Source organism: Pseudomassariella vexata, assembly GCF_002105095.1.
Source record: "Pseudomassariella vexata strain CBS 129021 chromosome Unknown BCR38scaffold_23, whole genome shotgun sequence".
Lineage (NCBI taxonomy): Eukaryota > Fungi > Ascomycota > Sordariomycetes > Amphisphaeriales > Pseudomassariaceae > Pseudomassariella > Pseudomassariella vexata.
Genome location: NW_024467978.1, coordinates 241,088 through 253,140, shown reverse-complemented (window position 1 = coordinate 253,140; position 12,053 = coordinate 241,088). Strand labels below are relative to the sequence as shown.

Genomic DNA, 12,053 nt, shown 5'->3' with positions numbered 1-12,053 from the left:
ATCGACACGAATAAACAGAGATGATGCAAAGCTGTCTGTCATCACCCGACTGACTACCGAGCTTCTGGATGGGTAACCTAGCTGCCACGACACAAGACACAGTGAGTGTGTCGCCGGGATTCGCAGGATGGTAAAGCTGGACGGATTAATCAGTGGCGAAGGAGGAATGGAATATCCATCTGAGAGGAGACAGGTCGCTGCGTAGAGGGATATATTGTGATAGACTATCAGAAAAGAACCAATAGACCATCCGTGGGCCAATAAAATAGTGACAGGGCCAGTATTTCACACTTGTTGAATGTAGCGTCGTGGAACCCGGTACATGAGGGACGGTACCCTGGTGTTAAACGGGGTGAAGTGACGAGGCACGGGGTCCCAAGTTTCCTTCTTCCCCCTCTTTTCCTTCGTCCGAGTGCTCTCTACCCCCTCTAGGACTTCTGAGCCAGTGTGATAATATATACACATGGGAGCAGGGCTTCAGTAGATATTACCATTCACCGACAACAGCTCTACGTCAACCTAACCTGGAGTATCCTAAAGAGACAATGGTACATAAATTCACGAACCTTTATTTGTCTTGTTGCTAAATCATTTAAAGAGTGCTATGAGGATTTATACTAGAAAGGATGTCCTGCTGTCGGGGTCGTAATTAATAAAGATGCATATGGGAATAATTGATGAATAATAGGTTATTCGGAAAAGAGTCGTTCATGTACTATGCCTTACGAATAGGTTAGATTGATACTCAAATCAATTACTAAATCAGAGACTGCTTGTCTATGAAAGCCTGGAGACCTTGTCCCTTACTTCTCCTTTACTAACTACTTAGATTACTTTGGATTACTATTGAGGGAATATGTACTCTGTTGATAATCCTGGATGGATATCGTATTGATCGCTATGGATGCTCTACGCATTGTGCTACGTAGATTGGTGTTGAGAGGCTCTGTAAAATTCTCTTGCTCTAAGGAAGGAAAAAAGGAAGGCAGGAAGGGTCGGACCTACTAGCTGCACAAGTAACTGTATCACCTTTCGCCTAGGGCATAACTGTGGCGCTCAATCCCACAGTTATGTTCTGTTGCGATGATATCACCCTCAAACTTTGTTATTTAGGGCCCTAACAGTAGTTGCAGTGTTATCGGATAATCAACCACGTAAACAGCCCTGTGACATCCTCTTGATATCCTTCTTCAATTTGTAGTTTTATGATATTATGCACCGGTTATATCTTCTTTACAGTGCCTGCCCGTCGCCCTTTTCTAGGTTAACTTCTGCTAGCAAAGAGCATTATCTGCTTTGATAAACTGAAGAAATGCTCTCCTTTCAAAACGCCACTTCTTTAATGGTATAGTCCAACCCCATTCGATCATACCTTTGAGTTTCGACTACTTCGACACCCATTTCTTCTGGGCTGACATGGCTCTAATCAAAACTGCACAGAGACAACTCACCACCACCTGACACTAGTGGGGTCTCGCGACATCATTGGGGACAGAACTCGAACAGTCTCCTTGACTGTAACCAGGGAGGCATCTCATAGCAGGTTCTCAAGTGGAATTTCAGCTTCATTTATCCATGATAAGTTATTGAAGCACCAACATGTTCCGTTCTGGCCCTCTCGTCTCATCCGTTCATTACAGCTTTTTCCTGGCCAGTGACTATCCAATAGCAAGGGATTCTAAACACAGGCATTTACTAAGAAAGCTATCTCAACTATTGAAGTATCACCTCATTATCCAGAAAATCTTACAAAATTGAGTTATTTTCCCTAGTCTCATTTCAGCAGTCGGAAGGAAAAGTCATGCAGTGCTGTCTCCTCAAATTGTTGACCATCTGCTTAGGATGGCTCTCACGGAGAAATAGAGAATATCCAGGGGTTCTCCGCACGCTCCCTTTCCACCCCCTGTCCTTGATCGAACAGTTCCTGGGGCTGCATGCAGCAGCTTCTCCAATTCCCACTATTTTCCAATGTCCCACACATGGGGACACTGCTAGTCGATGTCATTAGCAGACACAATTCCACCATCCAGATCTCATGATTTTGCTCCGGATATACGGAGCGGCCAACCGTGCCTTTCGGTCTAACATTGATCTGCATAACCGATGTCGTCCAATTCGCCGCACCGCCAAGTACAAACTGTGTACCTACCTGGACAGTTCGAGGTGAGGAGAAATGCGGTCTCGTATAAGTATGAGTGCATTCAAGTGCTGCTTTCTTTCCAGTACTGTTTGGTTATTCGGGAATTTCGACATTGATTCATGTAAAAATGAGTTGGATCCAGAGGGTTGTTGCAATCCTCTTGTCATTTTGTTGCGTTGATGTGCTAGCGTTAACTCTAAGTGGGCAACATTTAATAGTCGCACATCCAGGGAAACGCGAAGCTCTACAAAACCTGGTATAACTCGTGTTTCCGTCAAAGTCGACAGAACGTACTAAACTTACCAGGTAACATGGGACGAACACTCTCTATTCGTTCGCGGTGAGCGGATCATGCTCTACTCAGGAGAGTTTCACCCGTGGCGTCTTCCTGTGCCTGGTCTCTGGCTGGACGTCTTCCATAAGATCAAGGCTCTTGGTTATACAGGCGTATCGTTTTATGTTGATTGGGCTCTGTTGGAAGGAAACCCTGGGCATTTTACCGCCGAGGGAGTGTTCGCATGGGAACCGTTTTTTGCAGCTGCTGCCGAAGCAGGAATCTACCTCATCGCCCGCCCAGGTCCATACATCAACGCCGAGGTATCCGGTGGGGGATTTCCGGGATGGCTTCAGCGTATCCCTGACATTCTCAGGACTAAGGAGACCGGTTATGTGGACGCCACTGAGAACTACGTCGCCCATATTGGCAAGCTCATTGCCGATGCCCAAATCACGAATGGCGGGCCAGTCATTGCTCTTCAAACGGAAAACGAATACACCTACGGCGCTGATTGGATCAAGTGGCCAGATGTCGCATACATTGAGGCCGTTAACGAGCAGTTCCGGCGTGCCGGTATTGTCGTGCCCTTGATCAACAATGAGGCGGCCGTTATTGGTCTCTTTACCCCTGAGAAGCCTGGCGGTCCCAACATCTACGGTCATGACAGCTATCCTATTGGCTGGGATTGTAAGCCAATTCCCAGAGCTCACCGATCTTTTGTTAATAAGCTCTAGGCGCCAATCCAGAAGCCAACTGGGTTGCTGGAAAACTACCCACAGACTGGAGAGAACTTCATCTCCAACAAAGCCCAGACACCCCATATTCTGTCGTTGAATTCCAGGGTGGAGCTATTGATAACTGGTAAGCATCTGAGACGCGCGGACTATGGCATCAATCTAACAAGATGCAGGGGTGGGCCAGGTCTCGAAGGGTGTGCTGTCATGACCAACCACGAATTTGAGCGATTATTCTTCAAGAATGACTTCAGCTTCGGCATGACAATTCTTAACATTTATATGGTATGTTTAGCGGACTTTCTTTCTGGAACCTCAGTCTGACAACATACCACGCAGACATACGGTGGCACCAACTGGGGCAATCTAGGACAGTCAGGCGGATATACTTCGTACGACTACGGCGCAGCGATCAAGGAAGACCGAACGATTGGCCGCGAAAAATATGCCGAAGCAAAACTAATCGCAAATTTCATCACTTCCTCTCCGGCATATCTGGATGCAACCCCCGGCAACCTCACTAACACGTCTTATGTGAGCACAACCGAGCTGTCAACCACCCCAATTTTCGGCAAGACCACAACTTTCTACGTAACGCGGCACTCAGCTTACGAATCTCTCGCATCAACTCCATACGTTTTCACTGTGCCGACAAGTATCGGTAATGTCACCATTCCACAACTCGGCGGCAGCCTGACGATGAAGGGCCGCGATACCAAAATCCACGTCACGGATTACGACGTGGGTGGCATCAATCTACTTTACTCCTCTGCAGATATTTACACCCACAGAAGGACGGACGGGAAGCGTGTGCTTCTCATGTACGGCGGAGCAGGCGAAACCCATGAGCTTGCCTTCTCAAATAAGCTTGGCAAGCCCATCGTTGAAGGCGGATCTGCAAAGATTGAGACCAAGGGGTCGGCCGTTGTGGTGCAATGGGAGGTTACGCCAACGAGAAAGGTTCTGCACTACGGGAGCAATCTGGATGTCTATCTGCTCTGGCGCAATGACGCGTTTAAGTATTGGGTCCTGGAACTCGAGGCACCTGCTCCAATAGGCAACTACTCTTCACAAAAAAAGGATACCATCATCGCCAAAGCTGGATATCTCTTGCGCACAGCGACGAAAATCGGCACGTCTCTTCACCTCACGGGTGACTTGAACGCAACCGCTGATCTCGAGATTCTCGCTGGTCTTCCCGGATCAAACAATATCTACTTCAATGGGCAAAAGGTTCCCGGTGTCAAGTCCGCAAACGGGCGGCTTTCGGCCATATTGACGTACTCGCCACCATCCATAAATCTCCCAAGCCTCGCAGATCTGGACTGGAAGTACCTCGACTCTCTTCCCGAAATCAAGCCCGGCTACGACGATTCCGCATGGGTACAGGCCGACCACACCACGACCAACAACACTGCTCGCGACGATTACGGCACCATGTTCTTGTTGAAGACACCCACTTCGCTCATCGCGGGTGATTATGGCTTTAGCACAGGATCGCTTATTTACCGTGGATACTTTGCCGCAAATGGAAACGAATCATCCCTCTACCTCTCCACGACAGGTGGCTCCGGCTTCGGCCACTCTGTCTGGATCAACGAGACCTACGTCGGGTCATGGTCAGGGAATGGGTTGTTGAAGAGCTACAATCAAACACTCGCCTTACCTTCCAATTCATCATTAAAACGGGGGTCACAGTACGTTCTCACTGTGCTCATTGACCATATGGGCCAAGAAACATCCTGGACCCCCGGCTACGACACGATGAAGACACCACGCGGAATCATTGACTACTCGCTCTCTGGGCATGTGAAATCTGACATCAGCTGGAAGGTCACGGGGAATATGGGCGGCGAGCAATACCGCGACCAGCTTCGTGGGCCTTTCAACGAGGGTGGGATGTATGCGGAGAGGCAGGGGTATCACCTGCCGAATCCACCCACCGCCGACTGGGATAGTGCGTCGCCGCTCGACGGCATCGATTCAGCTGGAGTCGGATTTTACGCTGCGAGTTGCGAACTCGACATTCCTGCGGGCTATGATGTGCCCCTGAGTTTTGTATTCGCGAACACTACCGATGCAGGTGGAGCCCCGGCCGATTTGAGAGTGCAGTTGTATGTTAATGGTTGGCAATTTGGGAAATACAGTAAGTCTTATCTGCTATTTGGCCCCAGCCAGGTCCCTTCGCCCTATCGCATCACATATCCGTTCAAAGCTTACTAACCTGAAAAGTCAACAACCTTGGTCCTCAAATTGCCTTCCCGGTCCCCGAAGGCACACTTAATTACGCTGGGACAAACTACCTCGCCATCACACTCTGGTCACAAGAGGCAGACGGTGGCAAATTAGGAAGTCTGGAGCTTGCTGCTGACGCTGTAATTCAATCAGGCATGAAGAAGCCCGCCCTGACTTGGGATGATCAATGGGTAGAGCGAGATGGGGCTTTTTAAGGATTTCTAAGTACATGTCACTGGAGCTGTTAAGGGCAAGCCACAACGATTCGCAACATTAAACATCGCGAATTCACGGCGTTGTTCAAAATACAACACTCTGGCAACCTAGAAAATAACTGTGGCTTCATAGGAAGCTGATATCGTCCTGCCTTCGAACAAACTGTGGGGCTACCAGAGTGTATCAAGGATCTGCATAATATATTTCTTCACTACTTAATTTGGTCTTAAGCCTGGACGCTAGTTAGGTCCTATTTTCCTCGGTACACTACACGAAACCTACTAGCAGGTTTATACGAAGCACGCCCCGTAGCAAAGAGCAGTGGGGAGTCCCGCTAATGATTAGAATCCAACCACCTGCTTAGGGGCTAATTGGTGAGCAGTAGGCTACTCTTTGCGCATGGTAGGCAACGCTTTGCCATTACACTATCACCGAACTGCTGCAAAAGCCTAATATTACTATCGTAGCATATGTCCTTTAGATCTGCCACCATTTCCGGGTGTAGTTTCGAATATCATGGTTCTCATGAAGCGTATTCGCAATTCCATAAAGAAGCGCCCTAGAAAAGCTAACAACACCAAGTGCCGAACTATCATTACGCTTCGGGAAAGTCATATACTCGGCATGCAAACCAATTGGCCATCCACAGATTAGCCACTGGTGCGTGGCAACGGAGCGTTGCAGCTTTCATCTACACTGTCGCTGTAGGGATATTTAGGCATTTGACACAAATGGGGCAATATTACCTGAATGCAGGATAAAAGCATGCCTCCGTCTCCAGTAAGCATCCAGAGGGATCAATTCAGATTTTGTCTTTACGGTGATATTTGCTTCAAAATGAGGCGACCGGCTTCGTGTCTCGCAAAGGCAATGGCCCTCTCTGTGTCTCTTCTACCTCTTATTTCAGCCCTCTCAAACACGACAGTGCTACCATTGCCCGCAGACTGCTCATCATACCCAGACTACGACAACACTACAGGCATAGCCGGACCATGGACCATAGTAGCCGACTCGACTGATAAGCCGATCGATGGTTTCGGCGCCGACACTGTCTTCGCCATCGCCGCTAATGGGCTTTCTTGGGGATTCGTACGTTTTTGTCCCCCTTCCCCTCCCCTTCGCCTTTCTTCTCGATCAATATCATACGCACGAAATATCTTTCCCAATAACAATCAACACTTACGAGGTTTCGCTGGAGACTGACTATACACCAAACAACTAGTTCACAGTCAAAACCACCAAACCCCTGAACCAAACCTCAATGCGCTGTACCAACTCTACCCTACAAGCCCACCTCCCGCGGTACCCAAACGGAACAATCTGGAAAGAAGTCATCGCAGCCGGCACACCCGCTGAAGAAGCCATCGGATTCGGATTCCCGGATCTGCCCGACCCGACTTTGACCATACTTCCCTACGCTCACATCGTCGATGGGGTGCGACAACCGGATGTATTTCTGGGAGCGTTGAATGTTACGACTTGGGGGTACAATTACCAGAACAATACTGAGGGGGGCGAGTATTATTACATGAGGTTGCTTACGCCGGGGAGTGAGAGTCCGAGTACGGGGGAAAGGTTGAACGAGGGGGAGTTTGAAGGGTTTATTAGGGTTGATAGTAATGCTACTACTGTTATTTGAGCAAGCGGCTGAGAGAATGAGTGGCTGGTGGTGGCTTGATATGGTTGGATTAGATGAAAATTGCATTGTTATACTATGTGAAGTAAATATTTACAGAATAAGAAGAGAAGTAGTGCTACACTAAGTTGTCCCTAAATGTCCCAAACTTTGTTAGCGGCGATCCCTCTGGACCCTTGCTTTCAAAGGGACGCCTAACACTGCCTGTTTATCGTGCAAAGCACTTAGCAGCCAAAGCAGTATCAGTGCTAAAGTCCGCCCCAGTGGGCGTCAAATCCAACGCATATGTGTCATCGAATCCACCGGCCGCCCAGCCAATGTATCCCAAGTAAACATCCGAGTTAGCATTGAGGTACGCAATCTCCTCACAGACGTACTTTTCACAACTAGCCACATTTCCACCACCAGTCTCAGTCAGAATGGCCATGCGGCCCTCCTTCCGCAGCCAGGTAGCCAGCGGCGAGAACGCATCATCGATGTTATTGGTGACGCACTCGGTGCTGGTGCCCGAGTTATCGCTATCGAGGTACTTGTGCACGTCAAATATGAGGTTCGTGGTCGTGCCGTCGGGGTTGGTGATTCCCAGTAGAGCGGCGGCGCTGCCGTCTGATATGAAAGACCCCGCCGACTGGTAGTCAGATCCGGGAAGGGTGATGTACTGCGATGTAGCGCCGGCATTGCGTATGGCGGTGACGGCAGCCTGGACGGTCTCAGCCCAGGTGGACACAGTCACGTCGTGGGGCTCGTTCATGACGCCGAAGATGACCTTGGTCTCGCTAGCGTATTTTGTAGCGAGCGAGGTCCAGAGAGCCGTGAACTCATCGTTGGTAGGGCCGCCCTGGCCGATGATCTCGCCATTCCAGCGGGCGTAGTTGTGGATATCAATGGCGCAGTGGGATCCCGTGGCCAGGCAAGCCTGCATGAGCACGTCGTAGTTGGCGAAGTTGGTGGCGTCGAGGTCGCCGCCCACAACGTCGTTGGTCAGGTATTGCCAGCCGACTGAGAGACGGAAGATGTTCAGGTTGTCGTCGTTGACGAAGTGCACCATTTGCGCTGTGCCGTTGTTGGTGCTGGTGATGGGGCCCTGGCTTCCTGAGACGGTGCAGGTGCCGTCAGTACTGCAGCCGAAGTCGAAGCCGGCGATATTGATACCGGCAAATTTGGTCAGACCACTCGCAGTTGAAGATGCGGTTGAAGCTGCGGCGGCAGATGTCGTAGAGGCTACAGATGTGGAAGATGTTGTCTCAATGACAGCAGCAACGGTAGACGCCACGGCGGACGACAATTCAGCGGCGGCAGATGTAGTTGCAACGACAGGTGCAGATGAAGATGCAATTGACATCGAGACTGATGAGGCCGCATGCGAAACTGAAGGTACCGAGATAGTGGGAGCGACAGGCATTGAAGAGCTGAAGACAGGGGCCTGGCTGACGGAAGTCATGAGGGCTGGCATAGAGCTTGGGAAGGCCGAAGCATCAGCTACAAAAACTTCGTGTTAGTCAAGTCAGATCGGTAGTCTTCAAGTCCTTCACTTACAAGATGCCACACATTGCGAGTAGAATGGGTTTTGCACCTAATACCCGCATGTTAGCATCGTCCACCAATCCTACAAGCCGAGATATTGAAACTTACAACACAAGTAGCCCCAGAAACGCACTCAGTGGCACCAGTCCAGTTAGTTCCACCACACTGTGCGTAAATAGCCGCTTGAGTAGCAACATTGGCCACCGTCAAGGCAGCCGCAGTAGCAGAGAGACAAGGCATTGTGAAAGAGTGTGAAGAGTTTGTCAATGAATGTATGGGTAGAAATCAACTACCACAAAACGAACGGAAATCGCTAGAAGCAGAGGAACTTTGGTAAAAGAAACAAGTAAACATCCTGAAGGGTCATCAGTGTTTAAGTGCCTGGGCACAAAACCGGGGACAAGCTATTGCTAAGCTTCTGCCAAGGACGGACATTGCGCGGCGATCAGAAGACATCGAATGAAAATGGGGGCAATGGATTATCTTATGATTGTCAACAGGGATATCTGGGCAAAATCGGTGACAAGGCCGTCAGACCCGAAGGACTGGACCAGGTTGCACTTCTTGAACATTCTTCAGCAGCTTGCGTAAATACAAGGTTAGAGGTTCAAGGTCCACGCGAAATGTCTATTCTTGGCTGTGCATAAGGAGCTAAGCAACTACAGGAGCCAGGCGACCCATCTCAGATGGACACCTGTCTGTGATAGTTGGACAATATGGGCCCTGTGGGCCATGTGGGTCCTATACTTGCCACTATCGCCACCTAGAACGGCGACCATCCCCACATACCTCTATTACGAGAAATGTGGCGAGGATAGAACATTCCCTACTTATCTATATGCTTCTACAACTTGTCTGAATTAATCAGCAAGTCTACCATTCATTGACTATATAAGAACCCTTTTGTTTCCATACATAGACCCTCGAAGAGAGGACCAGAGTTAGCTACAATACAGACAGGTTAGGCATATGTGCCCTCCTTTTGCTCCTTCAACGGGAACATCAAATCCAAGTGTGGTTAAGACGGGCGGCAGCCGGATATCTATTTCCAAGAACTTGTAAGGAGTATCCAACTTCCCAATTCTGGAAATCGATTCAATCTAGACGTAACTATCCCCACTGCCCACCTGAAACCCCAAAGCTCCACTTGCTGCCAGATCTCCATTGGTCGAGTGATTCAATGAAAGAACCATCTCTGCAAACGAGTCATTACGTTTCATATAGAACATCTCTAGAGGTGCACTCCTCGTAGTCAGTTTGCGCACCGTTTAGAGAGAAGAGCATGGTAAGGGCAGATCAGATGTATGACATGATCAAGACGATAACGTCTGTTGAGAGATCGGACGAATCATAACGAACGACTTGGGTGATTGCTTCAAATACTGATCCCATCTTGGACTATACTTAACGCGTGGATTCAATACTACGAGCATGTATATATCGCTCCCAGTATATGAGTGTATTGCAGTGTAGGAAATTGAACATCCCATAAATCATAGTATCTGTAACGATAAGTTAAACGGAACAGCCCGCCACAAGTAACCTGTGTCACCGTTCGCGGCCCTTGTTTAATTGTATTCGCCCACAAGGGCGCTGAGACCAGCGTATTAGTATTCAGTTGAGCCTATAGATGGACAAGTTATCGGACTGACGGATAAGTGTAATGATACCTCATTCAAACGTCTAGTGCCTTCCAGTCGGTCAGCATATTGCTAGACTAAGGTACAAACTTCAACTTGGTAACACGTTCCGCGTCCTGTAGCCCTACTTAGCTTTGTGGCTTAAGTCACATTTGGTAAGTGGTAATCCAATTGGTGTACCATGAGGAGCTATTCCTGCTACCTCACCGTCAAGTAGAGGCTGCGAGCGACAAAACCCGAAGTACAAATGCCCAGTAGCTCGGCACTAATAACACTTCAAAACTAAGCCTGAATAAAAGGTCCAAAGTGCCTCCACATGAGGCTCTGAAGCTTAGAGATGATGATTGATGGCCTTTTATCATTACACAGCATCATCATAAGTGTCTTCAAAACATTGGTTGGGTATATCTTCCATCATCCGTGTCTAATTGGCCAATTCTGAGGTTACGGAGAAATTTGAAGTCGCCGCCCTTCTCCTCTCTCCTGTATTTGGATCTCCATATTAGCGAAATCCCACTCGCAGAGCAAAGATCCTTCGTCTCTGATGCCAATATATGTTTCAGACCCTTGGACCTAAACATTGCAGCCTCTCTATTACAGTGAATGACAAACGATTCATCAGGTTCAATTGGGCACATCGAACTGGACGAGGTCTTGAATGGGGCACAGGAGGCAAAACAGCTTAGCCTACAAGTCCCGTGCGGTGGTTCTCAGGCCGGTGGATGATTGCTGTCATATTTGTCCGAGCACGGACAAAGTGAGGGACTCTCCTCGCTCGCCAACTGTAAACTGCTCTTTCGATCTCCATATCTGGTCAACTGACCGATGCCAGCGCGCAGGAGGTCCTCAAAACCTGACGAAGGCTTCTAATGAATTGGTACACTTTTTGCAGGATTCTCTTCTGCACATGAACCGGAACTCACTCAGAAATCTATGAGCCACGGTGATATCAGAAAGAGCTCAAAATCCACATAGCCATGCGCTTGACCCGGGTTGATGGGAAAGGCCAGTTAGATTCGAACGATAACATAATATACGCCTTGGTAAGAGGTCCTCTTCCGATGCTTTATTTCTAAATTTCTTGTCGAAAATTCTCACGCAGACTACGAAAATGTATCCTCGTCCTGGAAATCGGATGCTGGAGATTGTACCATTTTGTTCGCAAATAATGATTGATACATGTTATTTCGTTTGTTGGCTGATTGACGAAACTGAAAAGAGGTGATATAAGTAAGCCTGCACCTACATGTTTTGCCAGGCTTGTGAAGGCTTTCAACATGGTGTTTGCTAGCGGCTCCATCCTAGCTCTTTCATTGTCCTCCGTGATTAGGTAGACGTAGTCCTTGCTACTAAGATATCCCATGTAGGATCTACTCTCCAACCTCACCAGGGGCATGTTCCCACAAACCAGTTCTCGACAATTCACTTCTGACGCTCCTGGGCCCCGGTCAGTCGCAACATAGCGTAGTAGTCTTATGCAGACGCACCTATAGTTTCATAATGGATTAATGTCTATGCGAAGACGGTTCTGCCTATTCGAGAGTCACATACACACGGCATGATGAGAAGTAACCCAATACAAGTATATTGTATCGAAAATGACGAAATACTAAACTAAAACCAACCTATATCGGTTCCGTAGACGCCAAAG

The 12,053-nt window shown here is 48.6% G+C and overlaps 3 protein-coding genes across 3 annotated transcripts; 2 read left to right on the top strand and 1 right to left on the bottom strand.

The window, feature by feature from the left end:
- The first annotated feature begins 2,219 nt into the window (after positions 1-2,219).
- Positions 2,220-5,926, top strand: BCR38DRAFT_528554 (putative beta-galactosidase). Its single transcript, XM_040865431.1, has 6 exons — positions 2,220-2,396; positions 2,447-3,104; positions 3,152-3,278; positions 3,328-3,436; positions 3,491-5,297; positions 5,384-5,926. Exons 1-6 carry the CDS (start codon positions 2,268-2,270, stop codon positions 5,599-5,601), a joined length of 3,048 nt encoding a protein of 1,015 aa, XP_040710090.1. The 5' UTR covers positions 2,220-2,267; the 3' UTR covers positions 5,602-5,926.
- A 513-nt stretch (positions 5,927-6,439) lies between these two features.
- BCR38DRAFT_505283 (uncharacterized protein) lies at positions 6,440-7,571 on the top strand (the record flags this gene model as incomplete). Its single annotated transcript, XM_040864918.1, has 2 exons — positions 6,440-6,691; positions 6,825-7,571. 2 exons carry the CDS (start codon positions 6,440-6,442, stop codon positions 7,239-7,241), a joined length of 669 nt encoding a protein of 222 aa, XP_040710089.1. The 3' UTR covers positions 7,242-7,571.
- BCR38DRAFT_451191 (glycoside hydrolase superfamily) lies at positions 7,286-9,342 on the bottom strand. Its single transcript, XM_040861447.1, has 3 exons — positions 8,871-9,342; positions 8,775-8,811; positions 7,286-8,717 (listed from the first exon to the last, which is right to left on the bottom strand). The coding sequence occupies exons 1-3, from the start codon at positions 9,000-9,002 to the stop codon at positions 7,447-7,449; spliced, it is 1,440 nt and encodes a 479-aa protein (XP_040710088.1). The 5' UTR covers positions 9,003-9,342; the 3' UTR covers positions 7,286-7,446.
- Positions 9,343-12,053: the final 2,711 nt, after the last annotated feature.

Coding starts and splice junctions, on each gene's coding strand:
- BCR38DRAFT_528554 (XM_040865431.1), top strand. CDS start 2,268: ATGAGTTGGATCCAGAGGGTTGTTGCAATCCTCTTGTCATTTTGTTGC. Junction 3,279..3,327: donor GGTGGAGCTATTGATAACTG/GTAAGCATCTGA, acceptor AACAAGATGCAG/GGGTGGGCCAGGTCTCGAAG. Junction 3,437..3,490: donor CAATTCTTAACATTTATATG/GTATGTTTAGCG, acceptor CATACCACGCAG/ACATACGGTGGCACCAACTG.
- BCR38DRAFT_451191 (XM_040861447.1), bottom strand. CDS start 9,002: ATGCCTTGTCTCTCTGCTACTGCGGCTGCCTTGACGGTGGCCAATGTT. Junction 8,812..8,870: donor TTTCTGGGGCTACTTGTGTT/GTAAGTTTCAAT, acceptor TGCGGGTATTAG/GTGCAAAACCCATTCTACTC. Junction 8,718..8,774: donor CTCGCAATGTGTGGCATCTT/GTAAGTGAAGGA, acceptor AAGTTTTTGTAG/CTGATGCTTCGGCCTTCCCA.